We start from the raw sequence: 15,508 nt of genomic DNA, 5'->3' as shown, positions 1-15,508 counted from the left end.
AGAAACAACAGAGATGTATTTCTCACAGTTCTGGAGGCTGCAAGTCCAAGATCAGCATGGTAGCATGGTTGGGTTCTAGTGAGGGTCCTTTTCCGGGTTGTAGACAAATTCTCGCCCAATTCTCGTGTCCTCACATGGCAGGAAGAAAGCAAGCCAGCTCTTCTTCCTGTAAGGCCACTAATTCCATCATGAGGGCTCCACCCTCATGACCTAATCACCTGCCAAAGGCCCCACTTCTAAACAACATCGCTTTGGGATTGAGGCTTCAACATACGAGTTTGAGGGGACACGGCCCATTGCACCATGGTTTCGAACAGCGAGCGCTGAGGGGACGCGGACAGGGCGAGGCGGGGTTTGCTACACCGACCAGCACTGCCTGCACGTCCGCTGCAGGTGAGGTGTGGTGCCAGACCTGGGGGTAGAAGAAACACAAACCGTCTAGTGGGGGCAGTGGCTGTATGAGCAGATGAGGTGGACACTAACGCAGAGGCCTGGTTCAGACACCACGGGAGGCAGACCACACTGAGGGCCGCGAGGAGCTTCGCAGGGAAGGGGACATGAGCCACCTCTTGACAGCCGCATGAAGTTCAGGGTCATGTGCGCGTGGTCAGCCGCTCACAGCGTCTCTGCCTCACGTGGCGGCTGCCTTCTGTGAGGCTGGACGGCTGGGATACTTGCTCCCCCAGGCATTCAGCAAAGTGGGCTGGACTCAGGCAGCCCCACATCCCAGGGTGACACCTTTGGTGCCAGGTGGGGAGGGACAGCAGCCCAGTGGCCCTGGTGACCAATCAGAGGGTCCTGGCATTGGAAGTGGTCGGAGAGGCCCCTGGCCCTGCCTCCTTGCCCAAGTCGTGTCTGGCTAGCTCCTTGCTTTTAAGACCACACGGGTGGGGAGTGTGCCCACGCTTTGTCACCTGTGCCAGTGATTAAGGAGCAGACCATCCCTTCCTTGTGCCCACTTCTTCATGCCTGGCCTCAGGGAATATCCTTATGACCTGCTCTGTTTACACAGTAGCTTACAGATTAAGAAGCAAAGTGACATACACGCTCATGATCGGTTCTTACAGCCACTCCATAAGGCAGGTAAGAAGTTATTAGCTTTGGGAAACCAAGGTTTCCCAAATGCCAACGGATGGGCCCGAGGTGACGTAGCCAGGACGTGGCAGGTCCAGGAGGCACAGCCGGGTCCTTGTCGCATGTGTCTCCCTCGTTTTAGAGCCCCCCAGAGGCCCAAGGGCCGTCACGAGGGTGGGAGAGGGCTAAACAGGCCATTCTCTCCCTCTGGTCTCTGGTCGGGCCTCAGCATTTCCCAGATGGCTTGAGACCATATTGTGTGCTGCCCATGTGCTGCTCTAAATAACACGAGCACGCAGTGAAAAAGGCCTCTCTTCTCTCCGTATTGAGAAGAAAACCGCTGTAGGCTGTACCTTTTGGCCCTTCTTTTGCTCGAATACCTTCTTTAACCAAGAGAAAGCAGGCCTCAGATTTGGCCTTCGGAAAGCAAGGGAACTGAGTTAGAATGAATAGCACTGTTTTGTTTTTCTTGTATTTATTATACGGCTGCCTTCTGTTTACAGCAAGTCATAGCTGTTTTTCAAGGTGGTAGTGAGATACAGTTTGCTTTTGAAGTAAATTTCTTTAAATAAGAAGAGTGAACCTGTTGAAAGAAAAACATCGTGTAAATAATTGTCTAAGTGGGGACCTCCCTGGTGGCACAGTGGTTAAGAGTCCACCTGCCAATGCAGGGGACACGGGTTCGAGCCCTGGCCCGGGAAGATCCCACATGCTGCGGAGCAACTAAGCCTGCGCACCGCAATGAAGAGTAGCCCCCGCTCGCTGCAACTAGAGAAAGCCCGCGCACAGCGCCAAAGACCCAACGCAGCCAAAGATAAATAAATACAATAAATAAATTTATTAAAAAAAATTGTCTAATGGCCCTCACATATGGTAAAAGACCTGGTGGTGGCACAGGAGTGACTGAAGTTTAGGAAATACTCGTATCCAATAGAGATTAAACGTCTTCATTATTCATAACAATAAAACAGCTACTACTGAGTATCAGTTATATGCCAGGGACTTTAAATTTGTTATTTCTAATCTTTATAAAAACCCTATGAAGTAGTTATTTTTTTAAATAATCTTTTACTTTTCTTTTTTTGTTTTATTTTTTGGCTGCATTGGGTCTTTGTTGCTGCACGCGGGCTTTCTCTAGTTGCAGTGAGCGGGGGCTACTCTTCGTTGCAGTGCGCAGGCTTCTCATTGTGGTGGCTTCTCTTGTTGCAGAGCATGGGCTCTAGGCACGCGGGCTTCAGTAGTTGTGGCGTGTGGGCTCAGTAGTTGTGGCACACAGGCTTCATTGCTCCACAGCATGTGGGATCTTCCCAGACCAGGGATCGAACCCATGATTCCTTGCATTGGCAGGTGGATTCTTAACCACTGGACCACCAGGGAAGTCCTAGACTTTGTTTTCTTTTTTTAACTTTCACTATCCCATTCATTTAGTGACAGTACTGACTTAAAGACATGTTATATGACATTTCAGCAACACTGCTTTTTTGACGCCCTTAATCTTCCGTGGAACATTTTTGTACAGATCCATTAACAGGTATCTCTGTCTTTGATGAACAGTATCTAACATTTTCGTGCACTCATCTTCCTCAGCTGTGATCTTAGAACTCTTCACAGCAGACAGTCCAAGGCCCTGGCTTGGAAGGACGTTTCACTGGGGCTCAGCTCAGCCCTCGGAGGCAGTTTGCGGGCACATCTCTGACGCCTACCTGCTCCTGAGCCTTCTCCCCTGGAGGATGAGGGTCGCTCAAGGAAAGCCTGCCCGGCTGGAGCCACAGAATCCCGCCACTTTATAAACAGCCTCGTTCCTAATCTACCTCCCTGCTCCTTTCTGAGCCAGCGACCCAGTCCACTGGCTGGAAGATTCTGTCCAGAACTGTGCAGACGGGTCTCCATGCCGCTGCACCAGGAAAAGTGAGGACAAAATCACAAGCTGCCTCAAAAGGGGAGAAGAGAAGAAGTCTCACGCAGTTGCTTCAATTCAAACCAGCTGTGAGTGACTAAAATGCCCAGTTTATCCCGAGGTATACGTGGGTCCACTCACATTTGGCTCTAGGCCCCCAACTGCAGTCCACTTCTCCCACCACTAGATGGCAATCCCGTTTTTAAAAATTAATTTATTTATGTATTTATTTTTGGCTGCGTTGGGTCTTCGCTGCTGCGTGCGGGCCTTCTTTAATTGCGTCCAGCGGGGGCTGCTCTTCGTTGCGGTGCGCGGGCTTCTCATTGCAGTGGCTTCTCGTTGCAGAGCACGGGCTCCAGGTGTGCAGCCTTCAGTAGTTGTGGCATGCAGGCTCAGTAGTTGTGGTGCACGGGCTTAGTTGCTCCGCGGCATGTGGGATCTTCCCGGACCAGGGCTCGAACCCGTGTCCCCTGCATTGGCAGGCGGGTTCTTAACCACTGTGCCACCAGGGAAGCCCGGCAATCGTGGTTTTTTGTTTTGTTTTGTTTTTGTTTTTGCGGTACGCGGGCCTCTCACTGTTGTGGCCTCTCCCGTTGCGGAGCGCAGGCTCCGGACGCGCGGGCTCAGCAGTCATGGCTCACGGGCCTAGCCGCTCCATGGTATGTGGGATCTTCCCGGAGCGGGGCACAAACCTGTGTCCCCTGCATCGGCAGGCGGACTCCCAACCACTGCGCCACCAGGGAAGCCCGTCAGCAATCGTGTTTTAAAGCAGATTTTATTCAAGCAATAACACTGTTGAAGTTAAAAAGTAAAAAATAACTGTTTTCACCCCATTGTGTTGGAATGAGTCTTAAACCCTTTTGTGAGTGAAGATGAGGGAAAGCAGGACGTTTCAGCAGCCACTGGTGGGCGCGTGAGCTGACATCGCACTTGTCGGGGGACTGGGCAGTGATGCTCACGCCCTGCACGTCCTGGGACCTGGCAGACATGGCAGGTCTCACCCTTGATAAGGACGAGGATGGCCAACACGTACTGTGTTCCTGCTGTGTGCCAGGCACGAAGCCTCATTTAATCCCCACAACTCTAAGAAGTACTATTATTTCCCCTCAATTTACAAATGAGGAAGTCAGCCACAGAAAGGTCAGGTAACTCGCCCAAGGTCACAGAGCTCGCAAGTGGCAGAGCCACATTCCACACCCTGCTTCCACTGCGCCGCACACGGCTCGTGTTCCAGGAAACAGGTACACCTGGGGGTGCTCACTGAAGCACTGTCTGCAGCAGGGAAACACTGTTGGTCTAACAGCCCACGGGCGAGACCGTAAAGCACAAGGGGACAAGGCAGGGCGCTTGGGAGCCGTGCGCTAGATTTAGTGGTGGTCAACCTGGATGATCTCAGAGACTGATGTTGAGACACAGCAGTAAAAACCAAGCACAGAAATTAGAACTGTTATTCATGACGACCAGCACAGGTATAAGTAGTAAGACCATAAAAGGATACGCTCGAAATAGCGCACCCCGTTTATGATGGTGTTTGTCTCAGGGGAGAGGCAAGTGGGATTAGGGAAAACGGCTTTTATCTGTAGTGTCTATTATCTTTTTTCTCTCTCTCTTCCTCCCTCCCTCTTGAGCAAAAAGGAAAAAACTCAAACCCTACTCTAACTCAGAAAAGCATTTTATGATTGATCTTCACAAACACATTTCTTTTTTAAAATATTTATTTGGCTGCGCCGCGTCTTAACTGCGGCATGCCGGATCTTAGTTGCAGCACGCAGGATCTTAGTTAAGGCATGTGGGATCTAGTTCCTCGACCAGGGATTTAACCCGGGCCCCCTGCACTGGGAGCGTGGAGTCTTACTCACTGGACCGCAGGGAAGTCCCCATGAACGCAGTTCTTACACCTGACATCTGTGACTGTCAAGGCAACAGGTGAGCCTTTGCTCAGGCAGGGTATCTCCCCAGAGATTCCCCCAGGCTCCCTCCTCGGGTGTAAACAGCTCATGAGTTCAGCAGGTTAGGCCTCCAGCCACAGCACATCTTTGTTAACCTGGAAAAGAAGGATGGAGGGAAAGGAAGGGAGCCCGGGAGTCAGTTCTGCCTTTTACTTAGTAATTGGTTTGCTTTAAGACGGTGCTTCTCTTTAGGACACCAGCTCCAAACAACTGAGGTGTTTCTTTAAACATAAAAGTTCCAACTGTTCCCTTGCTTCACTTTTTGTGTGTAGGAGGAGGGTAGGGTAGGTTACAATCAAATGTTTAATTGCTCAGGTGGAAAGGTCAGTGATTAAAACAAATTTCCCCCCTCCAACTTCTTCTAAAGCTGTAGGCAAATTGGTTACCTAGAAACACAATGACTTATGACTAACCGGCCTCTTGTATTGACCAGGGTCAACACATATGAAACCATAGGTCATTCGTTGACAAGTTTTCCTAGAACTCTGAAAGGTTTATAGAGGTTAATGTTCCCAGATTAACGGGGGCTAATGGCTCTGAACAAGAAGCCAGGTCTGAGGGGAAAAAAATCGAAAACTGGTTTTTAGTGCCAGCATGGAGCTTTTGCCAGCTGCGAAATGCATTAATAAGAATGTGTAGGGAATTCCCTGGTGGTCCAGTGGTTAGGACTCTGCACTTTCACTGCTGGGGCCTGGGTTCAATCCCTAGTCGGGGAACTAAGATCCCACAAGCCACACAGCGGGGGGGGGGGGGGGGGGGGGCGGGGAAGAAGTGTAGAATTGCAGAGGAAAGGTGGAATAGCTTGGCGTGCAGATTAGCTTTGACTAACGGATTGCCTCAAAGCTCAGGACGGTAAGGCTCTGTTCTGCACTTCTGTGAGGAGGCCTCAGAAGAGCAATCTATACTTCCTTTTACAAATACTTTAATTATCCTGTTGCAAATCCTGTTTCCCTTCCCTGGAGTTTAATATGCCACATCGCTAAGGGGAACAAGTGGTTCCAAGTATTAGGAACACCCACGGTAGTTCTGGAAGAGCTGTGACTCCGTGAGAAACTTCCTCTTCTGCCGTAGTAGCGAGACAAGCTCTTTTCAGTTGACCTCCCCCGCTCAGGGGAATGAGAGCCTCCTTCACTGGAGAGCCTGAGGCGTGTGGTGGATGCAGGGAGGAACCGGTGCAGTTCCGGAGGCCTTAACTGTTTTCACTCCCACCACACTTTCCCGGTCGGACTGAGGGTCTTTCATGGAACAATTCGCGCCACCTCAGCTTGGGAGACTTGGGACAGAGTGACAGGTCCGAGGTGTGTTTATCTTAAGCCGAGAGAACCTGCTGGGTCTGGGCTCCCCAACTCTAGGGTGAGGCTTGGTGGAGCAGTGGCCACACCTGCTGGGACAGCTCCGAATGCTCTCACTTGGTTTCTGACTTTGGAAATTACAGGCTACAGGAATATACGCTGCTTGAAAAATATGTGAGGTGTGTGGAGTCAACACCAGGTCTCCCTCAATCCTCCCCCCTCCTACCCGAAGCTTACTTTCCGTGTGAGGTGACCGTGGTCAAGGGCACCTCCTTCGTGTGTGCATGTACATACAACACACCCCAGAGCTACTGGGTCAATGGTAAAATTCTGAATTTAGAAACAAAATCTAAACAATTCCAGGTTTGTGAAATCACTCTAAATGCACAAATTTAAATGAAAAGCAAAACCAAAAGCCTCATTCCTTAATCACATCTTATATTTTCTTATAATTAATGGCTAACGAAGGAAAAAAGTGTTTGTAGCACCCTACTATTTTAAGACAGCAACTGTAACTTAAATGCTAATCTACTCCATAAAACAGGGAGCCTTCCCCCAGGGCTGTAGTGGGCGTTTATTAAGTCTCCCGAACCCAGGGGCAACTAGTCAGTTTTATTACTTATTAAACATAGGAAAAAATTACATGTTATTATTGTTTCCCATAGCTGGAAAATTCCACAAACAATACATTTTCTACATGTACACAATCCCTTGACTCAAACCAGAAGCTAGCTACCAAAATACCTACAATTACGATCTCAGACTGGAGCCTGGCTGCTTCTGAGGGTTATTTGGTGGGATGCCAAGGGGCATTGCCCACGATAATGTGAGTGTGCTCCATCTGTCCAGAGAGCAATGTCTACTTGAGGCTAAGGAATCATGTTTATTTTTCAAAAATGTCAAATGGAAGCTTTTTCCCCCAAATTAAATACAGGGAACCACATACATAAAACAAGTTTTAGGAGCCGGCACTGGCAGCAATAGTTGGCTGATACAAATTCTCACTGCACACATACCCTAGGGGTGCGCACAGCCCTACCCACCCCACCCCCCCCCCGGCGTACCCAGGGGAAATGCTTGGCACACCAAGCCTCACCGCCCTGAATCTCTCAGTTCAAAGACTGGGCGCCCTGCCTGGGACACAGAAAGGTCTATGGGGGTCCAAGAGCCGCCAACATTGTGCCAGTGTTGCTTGCCTTTTTTTCGGGTAAATGCTAGTCAGAGGTAGCAGAGCTGGTCTTTTATGTGCTAAAGTCCAGCTCTTTAAATTTAACTTTTCTGGCTTTGCCTTTTTGGTTGCAATAAATTTCAACAAATTACTAGTTCTGCTTGTGTTACTCCAGCTCTCAGACCCTGTGGCACCTCGTTCCAGATCACAGGAAACAGTGATACATGTTCCCAAACTCTGAGAAAGCCCTGAACGTTCCCACACAGCTTCCTGCCCTTTAATCTAGTTTCTGAATATTCTGGTTCTTTTCCTTCTTTGTATATTCTTCTAGTCGAAGAAGCCACTTTGCCCAGTACTGGGAGCAGAGCTCTGCGTCCATGAAATGTGGGTGGGCAGGGGACCCGTCTTTGTAGGCAACCACGATCAAGCCGCACTGAACCTAGGAAGGAACACAGGGCAATTCCAGCATCTCCACCGTAGCAAGAGAGTTGAGGTCCATTTCCTTCTTACTCCAGGGCACACTCAGAACAAAACAATCTACAGTAACAGCTCCTAACTCAATTTCTAAGGCGGGTTGATGAAAGACTGGCCCAGGATACACAAGAACACAAAGATGACAGTTAAGATGCTAAAGAATGGACTGTGATCGTTAAAGATTAACAACAACAAAAAGCCCCGGAAGAGGGGGAAAGTGCTTTCTGAAGTGGTAGGACAGCAACAGAGTAAGCAGTGGGTTACAAACAGAATAAAACCCTAAGGAGGGAAGGAGCTATAACCCAGCATCGAGCAAAGCTTTAAGTAAGCAGAGGCCCGCATCCTGACCTGAAAGCTGTAGTTGATGTCATGGTTTATGGCACCAACATACGCCACGACTTGCAGCGGGTTGTCAAATGTATTCTGGATGAAAGGCTTTCGCTTCTCCGATGTCTTCCAATCAATCACACACAGCTTGCCCCTAAAGAGAAACCAGAGGAAGCCCTTGAAGTAACAGTGCACACTAAAACGCTATTAGGCTAAGCCTCTTCTTACACACAGTTTGCTACTTGTCACCCAACGACTTGCTTCAATTCCCCACATTCCAAGAAGTCGGCTCTCCTGAGCTTTACTTAGGGTTGAAGAGGTGTGACGTTCTCTTTCCTCTGAGCCCCTCATTCAGGTCAGCCACGAGGTATGACGGAAGATGCTTCCTAAGTGCACCCATGGGAGCTGCAGGTGCGGGCCCAGGTGCGAGTGCTGGGAAACAACTTCTCCAGCACAAGCTTCTAAACTTTCTAGACGTTTCTTTGGACCTCCATGGTTTAACAGTTGACAAGGGAATTGAAACTATTATTATCTTAGTTGATTTGGCTTCAAACGTCTATCAGAACGAACCACAACAGACCAGTAGCAAAGTCCCCATCGTAAAGGACTAAGCATCGTGGTGCCTCAGAAACCAAAGCTGGAGTTCAAATCCATCAACACTTAACAGGCACCAACTATATGCAGAAATATAAATAAGAAGACCTTGGTCCCTGTCCTAAAAGTTTACACACAGGGTAGGGATATTCCTATTAGGGATATTGGGAAAATAGAAAAATTCCTGCCACTTTTTTTTAGTTAAATAACCAGTACATCCCCCACCCCGACCCCATCCCGGTGGACTTTTACACTTGCCAAGCACAGGTGTCAAAAGGGTCGCAGGGTGGGTGCACTGAGAACCGGTGATTCTCAAAGGGCTCTATCTGCTCACTTCAGCTTCAAAACCAGCAGTGTAGAGGGAGATCTGCACAGTTACCTTCCTGTCACCGTAGCACTAGATTACAACTTATGCAAGGTATTTATAAAATCTATAAAGTCTAGAATAGCGCCGTCTAAAGAAATAAAATGCGAGCTACACACATTATTTAAAATTTTCTAGTAGCTACATCCAAAAAGAATAAAAAAGTGAAATTTTAATATTTTATTTACCCCAACGTATCCAAAATATCATTTCAATATATAATTAATATTAAAAAGTTATTAATGAGATATTTTACATTCTCTTTTGTACAAAGTCATTGAAATCTAGTTTGTATATTTACAGCATACCTCTGTTTGGACTGGCCACGGTCACGTGCTTAATGATGGCCTTTTATGGCTAAAGGCTACTCTACTGGACGGTGCAGGTATAGAGGTAACATGTCATCTTTATAACTGTTTTCTATTGCTGTAGAGCTTGACAATCTATGCAAATGAAGAGAGGGCCCCAGCATCCCCAGGGCACTACCATTCCCAGTTCTCTCTCTTGAAAAAAATCAAAATACCCTACAGTAAAGACTTCTGCCACGTACCACTGTTTCTAGCAATGTACTATAACTTGTAGAACTTAATAACATGGAAAAAAAACTTAGTAGTATAAACCCAAATTAAAATTGTAATGAGACTGTCCACAAATAGCTCTTTAACAAATAAAAAGAGCTAATTTATTTTGCTCAGCCTAATTTATTTTGAAATGCAGGCTGAAATGACAAAACAGTGTTAAAACGCGTGTTCCCTGTGGCCCCGCAATTTCCCTTTTAGGTCTGTACCATAGAGCAACGGTTTGCTATCCTGGGTGCAAGTGACACATGCCTGGAAAATTTAAGAAGTATTCACGCCCAGGCCTACTTCAGATCAACGGAATTTATCCAAACCTCACATATCATTCACCAAAACAAACAAACCAACGAACCCGTGCGCCTGCCGAGAGAAATTCACGACAGAATAGGAGGAGACACGGTCATTGCTGTAGTTTGTAACTGAAAAACTAGAATAACCTGAGTGCTCCCAACAGGGAACTGGATATGGTTCATTCATACCCAACAGCAGTTAAAAAGAGAGAATAGGATCAAGAGAGAATAGGATCAAAATAATGTTGCTCACATTTACTGAGTAGATAGTGTGCATTTTAAGTACCGTACAGGGAATGTCTCATTTAACGTCTATAACAAACCTATGAGGTAGGCACTATTATTTGCCCTATTTTACAGATAAACAAATTGAGGTACAGAGAAGCCAAAGCCAAGTAAGTAGCCCAGGGTTAAGAAGAAAACCCAGAAACCAAACTCAGGCAGCCTGTCTCCAGAGCCCAATAACTTTTAACTAGAGTTCCAAGGGTTTCACTCACAGATTTTCCCCTTATCCTGTTGTATCGCTCATATGCTTTTTTCTTTCCTTTTTTTGGGAATAGGGGTATCTGCAGGCTATATCTACCCTTGAAATTTGGAGTAAGTGGTGAAAACAGTAACAGAGCAGCAATTTAAAAGCCACGGGAAGCTTTATTAAGCTCAGAGTTCCTATCCATGTCAAACATGGCCTGGAAGCCAGGCAAAGAGTTGATTTTCAGGGCCAACAGATCAAGGTGCTATTTTTAGGGAAACAGGAAGGAGAATGCAGGAATCAAATTGGATCTCATGGCTGGTACTTTGCTAGGGGTGGGTGGGGGGAGGGGAGGAGAACATGCTGGAAAAAAGGCCATCCTAGGGATACTGGAAAGTTGTTACCTTTTCTCCACGAAACACTTTGACTTCGGAATGTAGATTTACAAGGATGAGATGGCTCTTACCTGATGTGGCTTTATAGAGGCCACACCTTGAAGCAGGAATTAAAAGGAAAAACTAGCACTGGAAGGGAACCATGTGTCCCACCCAGAATGAATTCACCTCCACACTTGATGTAAAAAATTGAATACTTACTGATAATCAGCTACACAGTCCAGCAGACCTACATACTTTAGGGTCTCATGTTTAACAGCGCTTTCCAGAGCCTGCACTCCACTGACATCTCTCAGAACATGCTGGATACTTTGGATGTAGCCAGATTTGAGGAGATTTTCATCAGGCTCTTTCAAGTTCCCCTGGGGTGACAGTATGCTTTCCAAGGCTTCATGAAACCGTTTCCCTTGTAAAAACATGTCTGAAAAGAAAATCAGGGGAAAAGGAAGACAACAGCAATAACAAAAAAACCCCAAACAAAGCTAATACTAACGAACAGATACTCTATAAAACTCTCAACGATCAAATTAAAAATTACATGAATTACCTTTAAGTGACAACTCCTAAGACACCGTATTTCAGCCTCTTGTGAAATACACTAAGAATGCACTTTGAAAACAAAAGGGACTAGTAGAGCTTAGATAATAAAATAGATTAAAATGAAATATTTCTAGTAGCATTAGGTCAAAGCTAGAATTGAAGATCTGGGCTTACAGGACCACACCTAGTGAATTCACACAGAATTTAGTGTGAATTTAAGTGTCCGTTTAACTTAGGTAACCAGTAAGTTAACTAGCTGTGATAAATATTAGGGAACTGTGCTTGTTTACAGTTCTTTTTAGAACCAAATCTTAATTATGAACATAGGTGGAGGCATCCTTTTACCAACAGGCTTATTGACTGGCAAAGAGTGAAAATCAAGGCACACACAAATTAATGTTGTGGGATTTGGGGCAGAGGGGAGGAAGATATATGACATTCTTCTCCTGCACTTTCTTTTAGGGCAAGAACAGCCTACGACAGTGGCTCTGTCCTGAATTTTTTTTCCTCGTACACTTTTTTTTTTTTGGCCTCCATGTAGCATGTGGGTTCTTGGTTCCCTGACCAGCGATCGAACCCGTGCCCCTTGCAATGGAAGCGTGGAGTCTTAACCATTGGACCGCCAGGGAAGTCCCTTCTCATACACTTTTAAGAAAAGACACAAACATATTCAACAAATGCAAGAAACACTACATATTCACTTGACTTTTGATAAGGGAAGGAGAGAAAGAAAGAAAAAGAGGGTATTGCTGTGCTAAGCAGTGGCCTTGGTGCTTTCAAACTGTTAACTTTCAAACACAACAACCTGGCAAGATAAGGATCGTCACCCCCATTTTAATGAAGAAGGCCTAGGCAGTGCTGTTAATCTGCCTCAAAGCAAAATGCTGGCCTGGGGCCTGGCACCAGAGCCCAAGGTCATTCTGGTCCCTCACACAGCAGAGTGAGAGATGAAAAATCAGGGACCGTCAGGAAGATACACACAGAAACAGAGCTTGGAGACAGACCCACAGAAAATGAGGAAAACCATCTCATCTAATGAGGTAATGTCAAACCATACTACCTTTGTCAAGTATTTTTTACAAAGATTTTGAAAGGTCAGTTCTACCATTGGCAAAAAGTGGAATTGCTTCAGGGAAATTACTTGGAAAGTGAAGTGAAATTCAACTGAGGAAATAAGGTATTCTACTCCAAATTTACTTGGCTTAATTGGACTTATTAGCACATAAAAGGCCTACAAATTTAAGCCTTATGGAATTAAAACCTAGGGAAAAGAAGAGCAGTATTTATCTACAGACTAGTTTTACTGAAGCAGAACACAAACATATTAAAAACATGAAGGAAAAAAATTTGTTTATCAACAGCCAAGCAAATAGACAACTCATTCCCCACTGCAGTCTTAACCCCAGGGAGGTCTTCATATTTAAGGGGCAACAAACATGGGATCTGGGTTACAGAATCCCTTAGGACTGTAAAGCTGAGAACATTAAACGTGATTAAACTTGTGAAAATAAATCTTAAAAGATTCAAGAGTTATCGCAGATAGCATCAAGTCAGAGTATTCACTCAATAAATTAAAGGAATAAAAGTGAAATGTTTTCAAGTCCCAGTAAATAAAACGTATTAAAAAAAAATGAGTTTCCTATATTCTGACTGACAGCGTGGATATTTTAGAATTTAAAAAGTCAGTGTAGGACTTCCCTGGTGGCGCAGTGGTTAAGAATTCGCCTGCCAACGCAGGGAACACAGGTTCGAGCCCTGGCCGGGGAAGATCCCACATGCTGTGGAGCAACGAAGCCCGTGCGCCACAACTACTGAGCCTTTGCTCTAGAGCCCTCAAGCCACAACTACTGAGCCCACGTGCTACAACTACTGAAGCCTGTGTGCCTAGAGCCCGTGATTCGCAACAAGAGAAGCCACTGCAATGAGAAGCCCGCGCACCGCAATGAAGAGTAGCCCCCGCTCACCGCAACTAGAGAAAGCCCGCGCGCAGCAATGAAGACCCAACGCAGCCAAAAGTAAATAAAATAAATAAATTTATATAAAAATAAAAGGTAATTAGCTCCTGCATATAGTCCTTGCCCCAGGGAGCCAAGGAATTTACATGGGGCTCCGGCCTTGACCATTTTTGCCATGTCCAAGTGCCACCTAAATACTTAATATTTTTTCTTTAAAACACGTGACCACAGGTTTACTGTGTTACGCATACACACAGGTTTTTTCTAAGATGCCTCAAAATAAGTGCATTGCTCTTAAATTAAAAATTAAAGTTCTTGTGTACCACGAGGGGTACATGTACTGCTCTCTGGGAAGCATGGCCTAAGGAATGCTCAGTGTAAAACTTAGCTTCAACAACTATAATCCTGATGGGGGACCAGCTAATTCTCCTGTACCATTGGTCTTTTCTTTCATCTTGCTTTTGAATGCAATCTATTTTAAGAAAGCTATTCTCCTCACTTGTCTAGGAAGTTAGTGAGTTAGGAGTTGAAGGCTGAAGTTTATCAATTCTCAGTTCCTAATGAAGAACATCTGATCATCTCAATTTACTAAGACCTAAATACAGATCACATGTTCTGGCTTTTTGCCCATCTTTAAATTTATGAGTCAGTCTCTGCTGATAAGCAGAGCAAGGGGGTATTTACTAGATTCTGAACAGAATGCCTAGCAAACAACTAGAATTCCATTATGAAACGACTGACTCTCCCATAATCAAACGAAACAGGCAATTCTAATACTTAAGTTTGTAGCTTATAAAATAAATGCATTTCATACATCTTTAGTCAAAGTACCTGATCTCTGTGCTTCAATTTTATCTGTGAAATGGGGATAATAGTATCTGTGCTTCCTAGAGTTGTCATGAGGATTAAATGAGTTAATATATAAAAAATGCTGTTAATACTAATTATCATTTGAAAGTAGTTCTTCACTAGTTAACGTTAGAAAAAGAACAACTCATCCTTTTGACACTGGTGCTCTGTATTCTGGAAAACATAATAACCATACAGAATCAGGATTAAGAAAATTACTTGAAGTATATTCTGCAAAGCCATCCTCTCCCAGTTCCAGAATCATCCGACGTTTCCACCTCTCTAAACAGGAAATCTGTTCTGAGGTCATGGTCTGCTGAAGGATTCGGGTCACACTTGGTATCGTATTCCTTTGCAAAGGGATTTTCAAAGGAATTGTAGGATCACTTGCTGCATTTGGTTTTCCGCTTTTCTCTGGATTGAAGAGAGGACACCAGTTTCGTGGAACTCCTGCTTCTTCTTGCTTTGGGGCCTTACACTTCCTCACAGGTCCGTAGAGTAAAGCATCTTCCTCAAACAAAGACTGTGGCGCCTGAGCATGGCCTCTGAATGACAAGACAGACCTTACTAAATCAGAGTACTTTTCTTGGTCCACTTCTTCATAGGGGTTCACTTTTTTCTTCCGGCCACACAAATAAGAGGAAGTGGAGAAGACCACACGGGGGGCTGGTTCTACAGAAAACCCCTTTGAACTTTTAAGCTGCCTGCAGATGGTCTGAAATACCTTCATCTTCAGATTTTTTTCACTTCCCTCTCGTCTACTTGTAATGTCGAGGACCTTTTTAATTTTCGCTTTCCTATCAAAGAGAAAAGTGGTGTTAGATATCAAATGTGTTAAATATTTGAACCATCAAAGCGAAAGCTGCAACTGTATGATATTGCACATTAAAATTATATTCGGTACGCTTTTTCGACATGTTTAACAGAGGAAAACAAACCTGACTCCATACTGAATCTATTACTTTAGCTCTAACCTTTGTGCCCTGTTGCAGGGGGCTTAGTTTTTTCGGCTCTGCACCTTTTGGAAAAGTACGTTGCCTATAGCCTGAAATACACAGGAGAACCCATTCTCAAGGCTCTGACCTTTAAAGGTATTAACACTTTTCCAATCATATAGAGATTAAAAAGTTGCAGAACAGAAAATAACGATCTTGTCGCAGGTATACAGGAACACTGTGACCAGACCTGCGTGGACAGCTGTAAGAACAAAGGATTCTGGCACCAAGAAGTGGGCAACAAGCAGCCACACCCCCTCCCCTTTTAGTATAAAAGAAGCCTGAACTCTAACTGGGG

The 15,508-nt window shown here is 45.4% G+C and overlaps 1 protein-coding gene across 1 annotated transcript; it reads right to left on the bottom strand.

Moving 5' to 3' along the window:
• Window positions 1-7,657: 7,657 nt before the first annotated feature.
• Window positions 7,658-14,945, bottom strand: MGME1 (mitochondrial genome maintenance exonuclease 1). The gene is made up of 4 exons (XM_065893529.1): window positions 14,435-14,945; window positions 11,073-11,292; window positions 8,203-8,335; window positions 7,658-7,819 (listed from the first exon to the last, which is right to left on the bottom strand). The coding sequence occupies exons 1-4, from the start codon at window positions 14,943-14,945 to the stop codon at window positions 7,658-7,660; spliced, it is 1,026 nt and encodes a 341-aa protein (XP_065749601.1).
• Between the last annotated feature and the right edge of the window lie 563 nt (window positions 14,946-15,508).

Source organism: Phocoena phocoena, chromosome 15 (genome assembly GCF_963924675.1).
Source record: "Phocoena phocoena chromosome 15, mPhoPho1.1, whole genome shotgun sequence".
Lineage (NCBI taxonomy): Eukaryota > Metazoa > Chordata > Mammalia > Artiodactyla > Phocoenidae > Phocoena > Phocoena phocoena.
The sequence above is the reverse complement of the archived record's forward strand: the minus strand, read 5'-3'. Positions and strand labels throughout refer to the sequence as shown.

Bases quoted from the DNA above. Each gene is read 5' to 3' on its own strand.
- MGME1 (XM_065893529.1), bottom strand. From the start codon at position 14,945: ATGAAGGTATTTCAGACCATCTGCAGGCAGCTTAAAAGTTCAAAGGGG. The intron at 11,293-14,434 runs GTAATTTTCTTA...TTTTCTTTTCAG, and splicing joins CTTTGCAGAATATACTTCAA to ACATGTTTTTACAAGGGAAA. The intron at 8,336-11,072 runs GTAAGTATTCAA...GTTTCTCTTTAG, and splicing joins GACTGTGTAGCTGATTATCA to GGGCAAGCTGTGTGTGATTG.